Here is a 15,598-nt window from a genome sequence, read left to right as displayed (position 1 = left end):
ACCATTCTCCTCTTCTCTATTCTTCTGTATCAACATTCCTGTCCTTTGGGATATAGTAGAAAGCATTTGTGACACCAACCCATCATTCTGGCTATATACTAAGAATTCAAATTATTCCTAGAGATGCAATTGCCTGTTTACAGATGGGACATTTTGCATTGGTTCTCCATTACTCTATCCCACAGATTTAAACTCCACCGTATTTCACATGTTTTCCTACTCACCAGAGCATTCATGCACAATTCAGCAAATTACAGTGTGGTAGAAAAACACAAGTAGCCCAGAACAGTAAACAGCAGAAGGCTGCCCTCACTTTTAAACATTTCTCACTCAACACCAAGTGACCATAATACGTATCAACGTTTTTCTCACCTCTTTAAATGATAAATTTTGTGAGTATATTGCCCCTTCTCGCCGTCCTTTTCATAAGGCTCATTTTTTAAGACTTGAATTCCTTCACCACCTCCTGTTTCATTTTTGCTAGCTTCTGCCACAGAATAAAGTTGCCCAACTTGATACTGAAAAAATTAATAGAAGTAAAATTTCAAAATTAAAGTTAGCCAAAACTTTAGCTGTTTCCAGTGAAAATTTGGTAGTACAAGCAAAATTATCAGGAAAATAAAATACACCATATAAATATATTTAGTAAAGTATGACAATGTGCTGGCAAAATTTATCTGTAGTTCACAAGCATCAGGTCTATAAAAAGCTTCTTAAGTATTAATGCAACACTTTGCTACAGCCTATGAAATATATTACTCTTCATTTTTCTCATCCAAAAACCAAAGTATATATTTTATTCTTAATTATTTAAAAGAAATATAATTTTTAGTTTACGGATAATGAAATTACTGATTTCCAGCTCTGAGCCTCCCCAATTCATACTTTTAGCCAACTAGACACTGCCCTCGTAGGACCCATAAAATGCAAACTGTAGAAGAAAGCAAGCGTTAACATTTTCCCTCAGAAGTATGTTCAGACATCCTTTCGTGGCTTTCATTTAAATGTATCTCAGTGCCATTTAAATCACTGGCTTCAGACCTTGGAAGACGATTCCCACCTCTGCCTTTAGGAAAAGACTTGGAGTCACACAATGCCTTGATCAGCAGGAAAATTCTGCTGCAGTGCAGAATTGCACAATTTTCTTTTCTTGCTAGTAAGCTGTGGAGTGGCTCAGAAACAACTAAAGGTTCTTTGTCTGCAGGCATCTGCCTCCTTTGAAATCCACTGACCTGCAAGAGGTTAACTCTGCTTGACTGGTAGCTTACACACTTACCTGTGGCAGACTGGTGGGTGCACAGCACAGGAAACATTTGGATCCAGGGTAGTCAGATTTAAGTAAGACACTAACGTCTTCCCACCCATCACCCCAAAACAAAAGCAGGTTGGATGAGAACATACCTCTTGCACTGAGCAAGGTAAAACCACTCGGCTGAAAGAAGAAAAGAGCAAATTCAACAAAATTAATAATTAGGCTTCATCTGCACATAACAGATATAAAGACATTCAAGAAGTGGGTGCCGAAATGAGTTAATTCAAGTTTTCTTTTTAGAAATGCTTTGTGACAGTAAGGCTGCATGGATATAATGCAACAAACCCAAGTAAAATTCAATGACAGATACACTATAAAAGGGAAAAAGAAGGGAGTTAAGAATGTTAGAAGCTGCAGAGAAGAGCCAGGAAATCTAGGATCTACTTCCAGCTCTGCCATAACTTTGTATTGTGCTGAATTTATTTAAACTTCGAGGCGTAAGCTTTTTTCATACGTTACACAGTTAGCAGTTCCATCTGTACAATTTAAAAGGACAACTACACAGGCCCTCAAAGCCTACAAATGAATTTTGGCAATTAAAGCAGTTATGAATCATTTAAAAAGCACCCACAGCTCATATCCTGTTTAGGTGGAAGAAGCAAGTGCATTTTAGGCAAATAGTTTGGTTCTAATACAATACACTGTACAGTGAACAGCAATGTCAGGGGATGCAGAAGTTGATTTTTCACAGCAACAGTACACCGCACATGGTATTTTTCACTTTCACCTCATATAATAAAATGGAAAAAGACAATGCAAATCATTACTGTTGCAAAACAACATCACAGAACAACTCTATTGTTCCTAGGGCTTTTAAGTGATGTTGCCTCCTTTACTGACAACCTTATTGCCATTAAGATTCAACTCAACACAATCATCCTGAAAGCATGAATATAAATAAAGTCTGTCCGCTGCTCTAGAGAAGAAGAAAGTTATAGTTAGTTGATTCAACTCTTACTACCCCCTGCTGCGTCCACACTTTGTGAACAGTGAGTTTGATATGTTTTTATTTAGGTACTACTACAAAAATTACTTCAGCAGCTTCAGTGCCCTGCATGGCACAAAACACAGCAACCTCGATAAGACAGAAACGATCATCTCTGCGGATCAAACTCAGTCTTGCAAATTCCACACAGCTTCTTCTTTATCCTTTATTGGACAAAGACTTCTATTTTAGTCCATGTGCCTCACTAGAATAGCTTTATTTAAACTGTGAAACCTTAAGAGAGAAACTAAGAAAAACATAATTAGCTTCAAATGTTGGCAACTGTCTGGCAAAAAGCAGAGTTTTCATCCAAACACAGAACGGCCAAATGGCAGTCAAAATAAAATTCCCATAAGGACCCCTATTATATCTCATTTTACCTGATAAAAAAGTCTGTAAACTGTTTTTAAAGCTGTCTAGCAAGGTCAACAGAGATAGAAGAAACCTGTCCTGGCACGAGCAGATGCTGACTCAGTACCTAGAGAGGACACATTTGTGGCTTACAAGGCAGTATAGGAGATATTGGGGCAACTTCTGCTTTAGACTTTAATAGGACAAGATGTAAAACAGGAGTATACTCAGGAAAACACAGCAAACGCACAAGTATAAGGAAAGGTGAGGAATTGAAGGATTGTAAGGAACAGGGCTTTCTGAACTTAACAATGACGACAGACAAACAATGCAGTAATTCAAAGGAGCTGAACGGCAAAGAAATCTGACAAGAACTTGTAAGTACACAGCCCACCATTATCCTGTAGGAAATGCAAGACAGAAAGGCAGCTTCTCCAACGAGGACTGGTACAAGCTCTGGCTAAAAGGCAGGAAGAGCAGGACGCTCGGCTCTGCATGCCGCCCCGCCCGACAGAGTGCTGGTACCTCAGTCCTGTCCGCTTGCACCTACTCACTGAAGTTCAGGTAAATCTTTGAACTATCCTTGGAAGCCTGTTTGGAACTTCACAAAAGACACTTGCTACTATCTATTATTTTGAACCTACGCATCACCTTTCCTACTACAGCAGAGGCTACGTATTACCAGACTTTGAGGTAACTTAAAGCCAAAGGGGTGGGCGGGAGGAACAGAGCAGCCGGCGGTCTGCTGGCAGACCTTACGGGAGAGATCTACCCAACGACAGGAGGTCCCAGCGCCCGCAGAAGAGGGGGCCACAGCGTGAGGAAGGGCACCGGCAGCGCCACGGGGCTGTCGCCACGGCCGCTCGAGCTCCTCCCTTAGCAGGACGGGGTCGTGACCAAAAAGCACCCGAGATGCAGCGCCGTCCGCTCGCGGGGGAACACCGGGCCCAGGGGGAGCGGGTCTGGGGGAACTCTGTGCGTAAGGGCCGCGCCGCGCGCGGGCAGGGGGTGCGCGGGGTGTGTGTGTGTGAGGTGTCACCCCGGCTGCGGACGCGCGGGGCGGGGGCAGAGACCCGCGGCGGGGGCGGCCGGCGGCAGCGGCCCGGCCTGGCCCGGACACGGCGGCCCCGCCGCAAAACAGAAGCGGCCGCGGCGGCGCGCCGGGAGGCGCGGGAGGGCCCTGCCCGGGCGCGGCGGGGAAGGGAGCGGCAGCCCGGCCCCGCCCGCCGCCCCCCAGACCCCCCCGCGGCCGCCGCCGCCCCCCACTCACAATTCCTTGATCAGCACCATCTTCCCCTCGCAGCCCCGCACTGCGCACGCGCGGCCGGCACCGCCTGCCCGTCCTGCCCCGCGCGCTTCCGGGGCGGGCCCCGCCCCCAGCGAGCCGGCGCGCCCAATCCCGGCGCGCCGTTGCGGCCCCGCGCGCGCCGGCCCGCGGCGCCTGCGCCGGCCGGTCACCAATCCGAGGGCGCGCAGGTCCCGCGAGCGTCCCCGCCTCACCCGCCGGCAGCCAATCGGGGCGCGCCGCCGGCCCGGCTCCCTTCCCGGCGCCGTGATGTCATCTCTCGGCGGGGCGGGGCCGGTGGGCGCGCGCTGCCCCGGGGTCACGCGCTGGGGACGGGGGAGCGAAGGCCCCGGGTCGGCGGCGCTTAACGGACCAGGCCCGGCCCCTCCCGCGGTGCGAACGGGAGCCTGGAAGGGTCATTCCCGTCATCCGCCCGCCAGCGGAGCCGCGGCGGAACAGAGGGGGCCGAGCCGCCCGGCCCCTCCCGCCGGTTTGGTTCAGTTTTTTATTTTGTGGGGGTGGGGTGCCAGAGCTGAAATTTCCTTACGCAGGGTGTTTTGGGTAAAATCCTTCTGCGGATTGCCGTTACCTTTGGACTGCCCGTGTTTTGCCACGCGAATGAAAACACTAAACTAGTAGCAATTGGTAGCGCCTCCGCAAAGGGACAGGCTCCCGCCGTTCTTCAAAGGGTTCGACTCGGTGAGCCACAACCAGTGCTGCCCTCTTGTGAGAGAATCTCTTTTATCCTTAATGACATTCAGAAATAACAACCACGCCGGAAATTAATCACCAAACTGACACAAAACGAAAAACAAGACTGCCGTTACTGTGCTCAGACCCACCTGCACCACCGTTAAAAACAAAAAAATGAAGAGCGCCCGCAATTCTCAGACCTCAGAGGCCTTGAAAGGCAGCCGAACTCAGCCCCAAGAGTAGAACACCCAGTGAAGTCCCTGAGCCTATAAGGAACCTGAAACACCAATCCTTGAGGAGACAAATTGCCTTCGTGCCTCGGGGGGTGCTGGTGCCAAGCCCCCCAGCGCCGGGAACTACCCAATTTATGACAGCATGTGGCAGATGAATTTTCCTGAGGTACCTGGTTGGGCGGCGAAGGGGTGGGACACACCTTCACTACAGGGTGAAAGAGCAGCGAAACTCCCAGCTCCCTTTTCATCCAACACATTTCTGTTAATACACCAGCCCAACGGCAAAATGAAATCGTGGGGTGGGGGTGGGAAGAGGGGGCAGCAAGCTAACTAAACCTTTAGGCATTTAACCCAGAACAGGAAACATGCAGAGCTGCTGTGAGTTCAAATACTGATTTCTCTAGTAGGAACAAATCTTTACGTAGCAGCCTCTCAGGTACTACGGAGACATGCAGGATTGAATTCCCAAGCGAAAAGAGGAAAATGAACAGGGCAGAGGACAACACAGGTGCCAGTGAGTGAGGAAGATAAACCAGCTGCAAGTTGTTTCATAAATATACATGAATGGTGAAGCTGAGAGACCTGGAATGAGGAGCAAATAATAAAAGCTGGTTGTAACTTGGCTGTTCAGAGCTGGAGCACAGCAAAATTAAGAGAATCCAGGACTACGTCTTGCAGAAAGACCTCATCCCTGGAATGAGGACCCAGCCCTGCTTACCCTCACAGCCACGGCTAAACCACTGGCATAAACCCGGCTCTTCAACACAGGCCGTAGGGAGGACAGTACCGGTCAAGTTTCCCCAAGTGGCTTCTGTATGTTGTGTCAGTTTTATTGTTTCCATAGCGATTAAAGTTTATCCCATGGCCAAATGATGCCCTAAGAACAAAACAGCTGGGTAATGAGATTTCCATTTTGGGGTGCTCAAGAATCATAATTCAGGTAAAACTACAGGATTTACTTAATATATTCTAAATATATTTATTTGCTTTCTAGTTTGTGAGCATTAGCTTTCATATTTTTTCAGATTTTTCTTCATAGCTATGCAGACAAGCCGCTTTTGCTTTACTCTGTTTGACATGCTCACACAAATGAAAGACTAGGTAAACTGGAAATAAAAGCAAATCCAACAACATTTCAAGATCTGACAAAAGGAAGGGTGAAGCTTTGCAGTTTGGCACTGCGGAAGGGAAATGATTCCTCCTCAGATGGAAATACGTCTGGCTGCGGAACAGTTCACAGCATTTACACTTGCAGAGATTTTCACTGTAAATAGTGCTGCCCTACTGCTGACAAAAGAAAGGTGTCCTTTTCAGTGGACATTTGTGTCAGCTCTCAACCCGCAGGAAGCTTAACTGCACAATTTTAATTTACGAGTAGCTACCACATTTTAATTCTTCTGTGGGGTAATTGTTGCTGTCCAAAACTGCCCAAGGCAGATTTTTGCACCTTGCTGAACTGCGGTCTCCTGTTTGAGCATCAGTCTCAGCACAACACCCGTGTTCCCGTGCTTCTGAATTGCATCCTCTTCCCCAGAAGTGACTACTGACCCTAACCTCTGGCCCACCCTTGCTACTCTTTCCCTTGAGAAGCCATCTTCCCCAAGTGCCCTTTCCCGGTAGCTAGAACTAACAATGCATTTACACATCAACTCCACTAGAGTAAAGGAGAGCAGAAATTTAGATAGGAAAACTAAATGTTGCCTAACGACCCTCCTACAGATAAATGGCTTTAAAGAAAATCCTCAATAGGCTCTGCCTATGAAAACATATTTTCATTCAAGCCTCTTGCAATGTGAAAGATGGATGCTATGGAAACTGCTGCTCAGACTTATGCCTGCACTGGCTTAGTCTACGAGGCAAAGAAATTACAAAAGGCTGTGCCAGGGCACAGTGGTGGGGCTTTAAGTGTCTGCTTCCCGAAGTTCTCAAGCATTCAGTATTTTCCTTTATTTGGTTTTTCAAAATCCTGGCTGAGTGCAGTCCCCTGCTGCTGCTCCTTCCCCATATGGACAACATTTGTCTTTTGTTTACTCAGCTAGCAGCTGCAATGTGTGCTCTCCCCAAAACCCTTATTCTCTTTGTTTATATCTAGATTATACCACACACGATAGTATCATCTGAGTAGCTGCATCCTGCTGATTCCAGACCCTGCGTACAGACAAACCAATTCAGACCAGCCCATACAGTTTCACCACAGTCTCTGCTGGTGGAGGGGATGCCTCCCCAGCAAGTTGTTCTTCAAGGGAGTCCTCCAGCCTCGGCTTGCCCTGTGTTGGGGGTAGTGGCACACCAGTGGCTCCTGGCTTTTCTCAGAGGTTGAGCCTGCTAAGACGTCCTGCTGCCCGAACACAGGTTTGCATGCCCATGAAGTGGGATGGTGGCATTAAAACACGAGAGCACCGTCTCAGAACTCTGCCAAGGGACCTGCTGGCAGCACACGGGGCCGCGCTCCGTCACGCCACGAGCGGGGTCCCTGGGCAGGTTGCTGCTATCCCCAGCTTCGTGTCTGCGCAGAGTGCTTAGGAGACTGCTCCGGGTCAGTGCGTGACTTTTAAGGGACCTTGGGAACACGCCCGCTTCTGAAGTCCCTTTGGCCCTCTCGTGCCTCAGCACTGTGCTGCTGTGCAGGCTTTGCTCTTGCTCTGGCACCTTCCCACCGGCCGCCGCAGGACGCTTAGCTGCACCCAGCCGGCGGGGTGAGAGGGCAGAAGCTGCCGCGCTGTGCTGCCAATGCCAGAGACATCACTGGTTCTCTGAAACAAAATTACTCCCTTCCTTCGAGTTCCCAGTCCCCTGCTGCTCCTTCTGTGACAGGAGAGGGATCTGTAACTGTGGCAAACATTTCCATATAATGAACTGAAAACGGGAAGGTGTTTTTAAATATTTAAACACTTTTATGCTAAAAGACCGAAGTGGTGTGCTTGCTCTGACTTTTCCAAGATAACTGGAGTTCTCCCATCTGATCTGCCAGCTCCAGTGCAGAGTGGGTGCCCACATGCCTAACCCTAAGAGCTGGCCTTTCTCCCCTTGCACCTCGGAGTATCTTTTAGGTATAGCTGCATGTTTTGGCCACTTGTGGGAGTAGCAATGCATGTGCTCCTCCACCAGCTCGCTCTCAGCCACAAAGCACTCGAAGTCTGAGGACTATCCAAGAGCAGAAAAGATGTTTGCTATGGACACTTCTCGGAGATTGCTGCCAAGACACTGGAAAACTAATGTTTCTCTCCAAGGGCTTCTCACAGAGGAGGACGTGGGAGAGACTTGCTAGGGAGAATGCCGTCCCCTCTGTGCTTCTGGTTTGTACATGTGGCAACTGTTCCAGCTCCCCGTGGAACAGCTTTCTTGGAGTCCACTGAAATACCAGCCACAGTCATTTACCAATAAAACCACATGCAAATGATGTCATCATGTAATAGAAGAAGGCTGGTACTCTGACAGGGATAAAAAATGAAGTTCTCTTTGGGGAGTACATAAAAAAATAATGAGAAAGCGAGGCCATCTGGGGAACGTAGTATGACAGAACTAGACCTGGAGGGTTTGCAAGAAGTTCACGACCATTCTCAGAAGCAGAAGGGCTGCCTCCAGCTGGGAGCTGAGATCAGCGGGGCTGCAGGAAAGGGCACATGCAAGTACATGCTACTGGTAGTGTATGTCAGTGCACGGTATGGATGTGCGTATCGACACTCACAAAATGCTCCAGCCTGTGCCTGATATATATTTGCATATTAAGAATCCGATACAAAAATGTTCAAGGTCAGGCTTTAAGACAACTCCTCTCTTGTTTTTGCAGTGCTGAACTGACTTCTTCCCACACTTGCTGTTCTAGAAGCATGTCTCTGAAAGGAACCAGATTTTCCTGCATCTCTGCGATACAGTGGCAGTACCTTAGTGGCAATGACAGGAGAAGCTAAGGCACCCACACCAGTTGCCTACTGATTTACACGGGATGTGTCACGAGGCTGTAGGGAATCATAAGGGCATGACTAAGCTGAGGCAGCTTAGGGGCTGCACCATCCATGCCTTCAAATACAGAGAATTGGCTACTTCAGACACATGCCAGGAAAGGTCTCTTACAAAAGAAAGAACGTCAGGGAGATAACATTGATTTATGTGGTTCAGATCCCCTAATTCTTAGCAGATCAAAGATTGGGAGGCTAGAGGCTGTAGGCCAGTAAGAGCCTGCTGTGTCACGACCCAGGATACAGTCTGCGTGTTCTGTCAACATGGCCAGAGGCTGCATTTACACGACTGAGAGACTGGTGTCAATGGAAACTTCCGAGACCATAAAAATAGTCAAGTTCTGTTTAGTTTCATCTGGTCACCAGCAATTGCCCTAAGCACAAGGGCACCTTTCACATGGGGGCAGAAGGAAGATTTAAGTCAGCAAGTTCCAACTGGCATTGGTATGGGGAAAATACATCATACCTTCAGCACTTGGTTCTTCCACAGTGGAGGGGTGGGACTGGGCGATCCTTGAAGCTCCTTCCAACCCTACATGTCCTTTCGCTGCTGACTACAAGAAGACAGACAGCGAGCAAACACTGACGCTCCCACCACCTGCTAGGAAAAGGAAAAGCAATTTCCAATCATCATTTGTAATAGGAACACTACATTCTGCCACAAAAAGAGGAGGAAGTTCTCAGTGACCCTTCACTTTCACAGGGGAAGCTGAGGACAGCTGCCGTCAGTCAGACTTCGCCACAGAATGCACATTTATGCGTGACTTCTTTGCTTCTTGGGAGCAGGCTGGAGGAACAGACTAGCAGCCAGCTGGGTGTCAGGACAGACAGCAGTGTGCTAACAAATTCCCTCCCAACATCATCCTAGACCAAGAGACTAAAGTACTGAGAGAACTCATGCTTTAATAGACACTGAAATCACAAAGAAAGAAGGCCAAATGCCTTAGCAATTTCAATAAAAATATGAAAATCTTTTTACATGGTAAATTTCATAATATAAAAAGTTTAATGCTGTCTGGAAACAGAGTTTTAATTTACAAAGAAAGTCCATATAGGCCAAACGTGGCTAACACTGCATACAAGGAGAGCAAGTGCTAAAGGGCTGCTGCTTGGAAGAGTCTTTGCTGACAGTCCTCTCTGAGTTACCATCTTCAAACGCTCTTTTGAAGGAGTTCTGCAACTGAGGGGCCAAGTTTTCCACACACATTGCAGCCTTTCTGGACAGCATGGCAATGCAATGAACACGAAACTGCTCAAACCTATTATTACCGTCTAGCCTGAAACTACCAGTGTTTCTTAACAGATTCACAGATATTTCTGTGCACCTGGATCTATTCTGCAACTTGAAAGAGATGTTCGCAAAACGAGTTTGACCTAATGAAAGGAAGTATGGCCTAGTGTGATATATGTGGGTATAGCACCCCTTCAATGCTTTTTCCTTGTTTAAGTAAGGTATGGTTAAAAAGAAGGAAAATCAGTACCAGGCCAGAGTACAGGCTAACCAGTAAAATAAAATTAAACTGCATTTTGATCGGAGAGATTGTTTACTGTTCCCATTTAGTTGGAGCTAGAGACAGTGAATAAAAACCCCTGTAATTTCACACAGTAAAATACACTGGGCGAAACCAAACTAAAATACATTCTACGGCCTTGGGCAATGGTTGCATGTGGCAGGTTTAATGTGAAAGTGGATAATACCTAATTCTTATTGCTCACTGTATTAAGCAGTGTTGTCACTTGTACCATGCACAAATACAACAACGACAAATGCATTTAAACTCCACAGAAGGATTTCTAATATCAAACGGAGAACATGTTATTTTCATTTCCTGAATTTCTTCACATACTGGGCAAACCTGATAAAACTCTTTTTTCCTCACAAAGGGGTTGTTTCTCATTCAGGGGGTGGAGGAGTGAGGCACAAGGTGTGTGAAGTGTCTCCCAGCCATGAGTAAGCATGCACCTTCATGGCTCTCATTAAGCCAATACAAGTGCCCTGTGTCAAGCCCTTGGAAACACATTTCCCAAAGGACTTGTTCTAGTGACACCCACCTCCCACGTTTATACACCACCGATTTCCCAAATACTGAACTTCCTCTACATCTGAACCCTTCCCTGTTTCTAATGCTCCCCCCCCCCCGCCTCCTTCAAAAGCGAAACAACGGAACCACCACCCTCCCACCCCAATTTAGCTCTTTCTGAAAACTTTAAGCCAGTATGAAACCTACTGGCAGCATGAAAATGGGTTGTACCAAAATGGCAATATATAATTTCTACAGATTAAAAGATCCTTTAGTTACGGAAGTAAACTACAAGTAAAGAGGCTTATTTCTGGCATGTTATGCAGCACTACAGGGAGTATTTGCTGTTGCTATAAACAAAAAGCTGCCCACTTCCATCCTGGATGTTCCTGGGATGTCGTTTTAGAACAGTTATGCTGGTTAGAAGCAGAGTAGGTCACATGAAGTCTCTCAGCAGTCTTGTGACCACAGCAAGTTGCATGTTCAGCGGTATCGCCATCTACATGATGGGTAGACACTGTACTGCCTCATTTTGGCCCATTATTCTAATTTTTCCTGCCAAATGACAAGAAAATGATATCTAGCACCAAACCATCACAGAAAGATGTAATGTACAGACGAATAACTTGCATCATATGAGTTGAACAGATTTACTCAACTGTTTTGCTACATTGCATAATATGAGTAGATGATTAACTACTCTTTTTGACTTTCTGCACCAAAACTTTTGTGATCATCCGTCGCTTGTGAGCTGACTGTAACAACACAGCCCTATGTTCTTTGCCTTTAGTGCTTGCGTTAATTTCTTGCAATGGCAAAGAGGAAGACATTCTCCCAAAACCAGTGGATTCTAGAATATACTGAAAGCAAGCATCTGATATATGCACCATGAGTAAGCTGAGCCTAAGTAATTTCATCTTCTGGTATCAGAATTCAATCCTCTGTCCTGCTATCATGCTTTTCCTCCAAGATCCCTAAGAAAATCACAAATCATCAGATCCATATTTTCAAGAAGAGCATCCAGACATGATAAGTGCAACAATTACCTGCATCAGCAATGTGCCCCTAATACATTTCCAGAGCTGACTGCACTCACCGTTCAGGTAGCCAGTTGCAAGACTGGAAGCTGACTTAAGATCCAGCTAAAACTCAGGGCCTAATTAATTAAGCCTCACAACACCTCTGTGAGGTAGGTAGGTAAGTATTACTATCCCCATTTAGATAGAAAGGGAAGACGAGGCACGGAGAGGTGAAGTGATTAGCCTTCAGTCACTCAGCAAATTTTGGGAGTGCAGAACAGAAACCAAAAGCCTTGGTGATCCAGTGCTCCGACTTCATAGCACATGGCCTGTGACATATTTTGCTTGGATCTAAGCGTACAGTGTGGCCGAGTTAACACTACCACAAGCCCACAGTTTTCAGTGCATGTAAATTATCATTTTGATTCGGATTACATCACTGCCTTCAACAGCCGCCTAAAAGAAATAATCTCCAACTTGATCTGTAACACCTAAGCACCACCTAACCTAGGAAAGCTTACATTACACATCACCCCTGGGGTGCTCTTGGTTCTCTTTTCTCCACCGATCAGGTTCTGCACGTGTTGCCTCACGTACACGCTCTGACTGCACTGACATCTGCTTAGGCTGGTGTACTTGCTCCAAAAGAAACTTGCTTCCACAGCAGGGGAAAGGTTTGTAGACCTGCCCGTGATGAGCTGGATGGAATGATTTAGCCGGATCAGTGAAGGATTTACTTGGTCAGGTGACTTCTAAATCACACACACTGATGTCACATTCCTGCCTCCTGTGGAACTGTAAAATAATGTTCCAAGCTTCAGTGCCTGTAACCCTTCTCTGTGCACACAGAAGACATCTGTGTTGCCCAAATACTTGCCAACATGAAAATTTCACCTTCGGAACGCTGTGTGCCAGAAAGATCAGAGCGTTCAATAAAACCAGAACTTGTCTCTCTGACACACACTCACTACCTCATGCTGAGGCTCACTTTGCTTGTTTTGCCCCAAACTTTCTTTCTGAGCAGACCAACCAGGAAAGTATCACCTGAAAGGTTTCCCTCCAGAAAAGTTACCCAAGATGCAGGTTTTCGAATGCGGCACCTCTATCCTCTTGTCTTTGTTTCACCAGCCTCTAAATGATGCAAAATAACTGCCAGTATCATGCTGCTATGGAGTGTTATTGCCAGCAATTTCTTGTGTTTGGCTAACTTGGCAGAGATCTCTGGAGCTATCTTACCTTGTCCTCTCTATCAGCCTTTGAAAGCAATCATATAAATGGCTTGTACTTCTCCAGGCAGAAACCTGTGCATACTTTCCTTGTGATATACACTCATTTCCCTCTCCAATCCCTGATATGTATAATTTCTGTGTAAAAAGCCAGCTGTAAAACCTCCTGTTAGGTTAAGAAATACAAGTAGGTGGCTTAAAAGCTAGTATTTTATGAACAACTAGATTCGTTGGACCTGTTGCTGCAAATACTGAGCACTACATAGAACCTCTTATCACGTGAGTCTGGCCAAGGTCCTGATAAGGGAAACTAAAACCCATCTGTGTAAGGCCCATGTTCCTACGCAGTGACAGACGGGGCCGATCTGTCACCTTCCTGTGCATTGCCAGCTGTGGGTATGACCACAGCTTCTTAGATAATGGTTCTGTATTGATAAAGGCAAGTGGGCAGAAGCAAATACTTTAACAAGATAGTAAGTCATCAGCGGGTACTCAAGACGTTTCAACATTTGGAGGAAGGGAAAAATCTTCCTGGTGACAAAAATTTGTAACCGTTCCCAGATGGCAGCCTCAAGGGGCGTGCAGTTCCTGGAGTGCTACTGGAAGGAGGAGAATGAGTTGATGTCACTGCATTTGTAGCTTCAGGGCGCCTGTGTCCGTTTGGAGGGTTCTTTTGTGGAGAAGCAAGGTGTCGTTCGATAGACAGATCCTTTAGTTCCAGCTTATCTGCACTTTCTTCTTTGCTGTGCCGGGGAGACAAATTGAGCAAGCTGAGGACATCTTTCTTAGAAGTCATTGTTCCAGGAGCTCCTCGGAGAATCTTTATTGGGCCAGTGGAATGATGGGGAGTGCTCTGCCAGAACATCTTTAAGTTGTGAATTGCCTGCACTTTTTCATCAATGGCAGCCATTTTTAATTTGTCTATGTCTGGGGCATCAGCTGGACTTGAGCGAGCAGAACCAGCTGAGGAATAAGAAAGAGCAGGAGATGGAGTGCTGCCACCAGGAGACTGATGCCCTGAGCTTGGAGAGATATTTCTGGGTGATTTAGAAATATGAGCACTGTAGGGAGAGCTGGGATACTTGAGTTTAAAGTGAGGCTGCTCAGTTAAGGACCCGTGTGAATCACAACTTGGAGATGGCTGCCCACTGTATTGGCCTGTGCCCTCTTTGTTTGACATCTCTGATGTTGTAGGGCTATTATAGCCAGAACTCACTTTCTGAAGGGATGAACTCCGTGTTGGAGGCTTTGGTTTAATTGCAAGAGGTGAAGACTGATTCTTCTGGCTAGAGCTGATGGGCCGGCTGAATGCACTGGTCTCTGAAGATCTGAACGCAGACACGCCTGCTGGGGTGGAGGCTCCATCATCTGAACTGTTGCTCTTGCTTATTTGGCTGCTGCTTCTCTGAAGACGTTCAACAGCAATGAGGTGGCTCTGAGTTTCCTCCAGAATTTTTTGGGCCAACTCTTGTGGATCAAGCTTTGGATTACTGTCCTCCTGGGATTTGACAGTGCTGTCAGTCTCAGTGCTAGACTGGTCAGATTCCCCAGTATCAGAACTTGCAAGTTTCCCAACTTTTTGGAAAGGTGAATTTGGACTGGGAATAAGAGTCATTTTAACAGGAGAATTGGGGGTACTTATGCTCCCTTTGGAGTTGACAGACTCTTTAATGCCTCCAGTCTGACCAGTTTTGGGCTGTTTATGATCAGGGGAAAATCTTGGTTTTACATTTTCTTGGTAACTGGCCAAAGGCTCGTTGCTGATTATAGAAAAACCTTCATACTCTTCCTCATCTTTGCTGGCTACGGTACTGGTTTGTGGCGACAACTGGCTCTGCACTGCAGACCTATGTGGATAGATGTTCTTGGGCCTTTCATAGTCCTGGCGTCCTCTGTGTCCCACACCATCCGGCATGCTCTCTGGCTTGGAAACAAAACTCATGGAAGAAGCAATGGAGCTCAGACTATACACAGAAATGGCATCCGATGCAATGCTGTCTGGACAAGTAGGAGAGAATGGAGGGTTCTGATACTGGGGTACAGGGTTAGAAATAGACTGAGCAGAAGCCAGTGACTCTAGTGATGAGGAACTGTCCAGGCTAAGGCGCTTAGGCAGCTCTGTAGAATCTAAAAAAGAAAAAAATATAATATACAGACGTGTCCCTAGATACACAGTAAAATCAAACAAAACCAGGTAATGTTCTAGCAGAATTAAGAGTAAATGCTACAAAACATGTACACAGACTCTATGATACTTTAAAAAAACCCAACTACTACTTTGGTGAGAAAAAAATATGTGCACAGCCCAGGAAACGCACAGACAGGAACCTCCGTCCAGGTATCCTACATGAAACTTGCCAATTCATTATCATTTTATATCTCAAAACTAAGATTGATTTATACATCCTCCAGCTGATGAACTCTATTCCCAGCTTTGGCCTCAGTCAAGTCTTAGTGTTTGTTTCCCATATAAAAATAACGTTTGCTGCACCTGTTGTATGATGTATGGTCTGT

The 15,598-nt window shown here is 46.4% G+C and overlaps 2 protein-coding genes across 6 annotated transcripts in view; both read right to left on the bottom strand.

Moving 5' to 3' along the window:
* The window catches only part of PITPNB (phosphatidylinositol transfer protein beta), a 33,436-nt gene extending 29,440 nt beyond the window's left edge, over window positions 1-3,996 (bottom strand). Inside the window, exons 1-3 of one of the 2 annotated variants that reach the window (XM_042805390.1) lie at window positions 3,919-3,996; window positions 1,402-1,432; window positions 373-518 (exon numbers count right to left, since the gene is read on the bottom strand). In XM_042805390.1, the coding sequence (XP_042661324.1) occupies window positions 373-518; window positions 1,402-1,432; window positions 3,919-3,938 (197 nt within the window). In that variant the 5' untranslated portion in view covers window positions 3,939-3,996. The remainder of the gene's footprint in view (window positions 1-372; window positions 519-1,401; window positions 1,433-3,918) is intronic. The other variant, XM_042805391.1, reaches the window with a different exon arrangement.
* Window positions 3,997-9,790: 5,794 nt separating this feature from the next.
* Window positions 9,791-15,598, bottom strand: part of TTC28 (tetratricopeptide repeat domain 28) — a 196,713-nt gene continuing 190,905 nt past the window's right edge. For all 4 annotated transcript variants that reach the window (XM_032992901.2, XM_042805055.1, XM_042805056.1 and 1 more), the window contains one exon: window positions 9,791-15,211. In XM_032992901.2, coding sequence (XP_032848792.2) covers window positions 13,587-15,211 — 1,625 coding nt within the window. In that variant the 3' untranslated portion in view covers window positions 9,791-13,586. The remainder of the gene's footprint in view (window positions 15,212-15,598) is intronic.

Source organism: Tyto alba, unplaced genomic scaffold, assembly GCF_018691265.1.
Source record: "Tyto alba isolate M040663 unplaced genomic scaffold, T.alba_DEE_v4.0 Super-Scaffold_44, whole genome shotgun sequence".
Taxonomy (NCBI): Eukaryota; Metazoa; Chordata; class Aves; order Strigiformes; family Tytonidae; genus Tyto; species Tyto alba.
The sequence above is the reverse complement of the archived record's forward strand: the minus strand, read 5'-3'. Positions and strand labels throughout refer to the sequence as shown.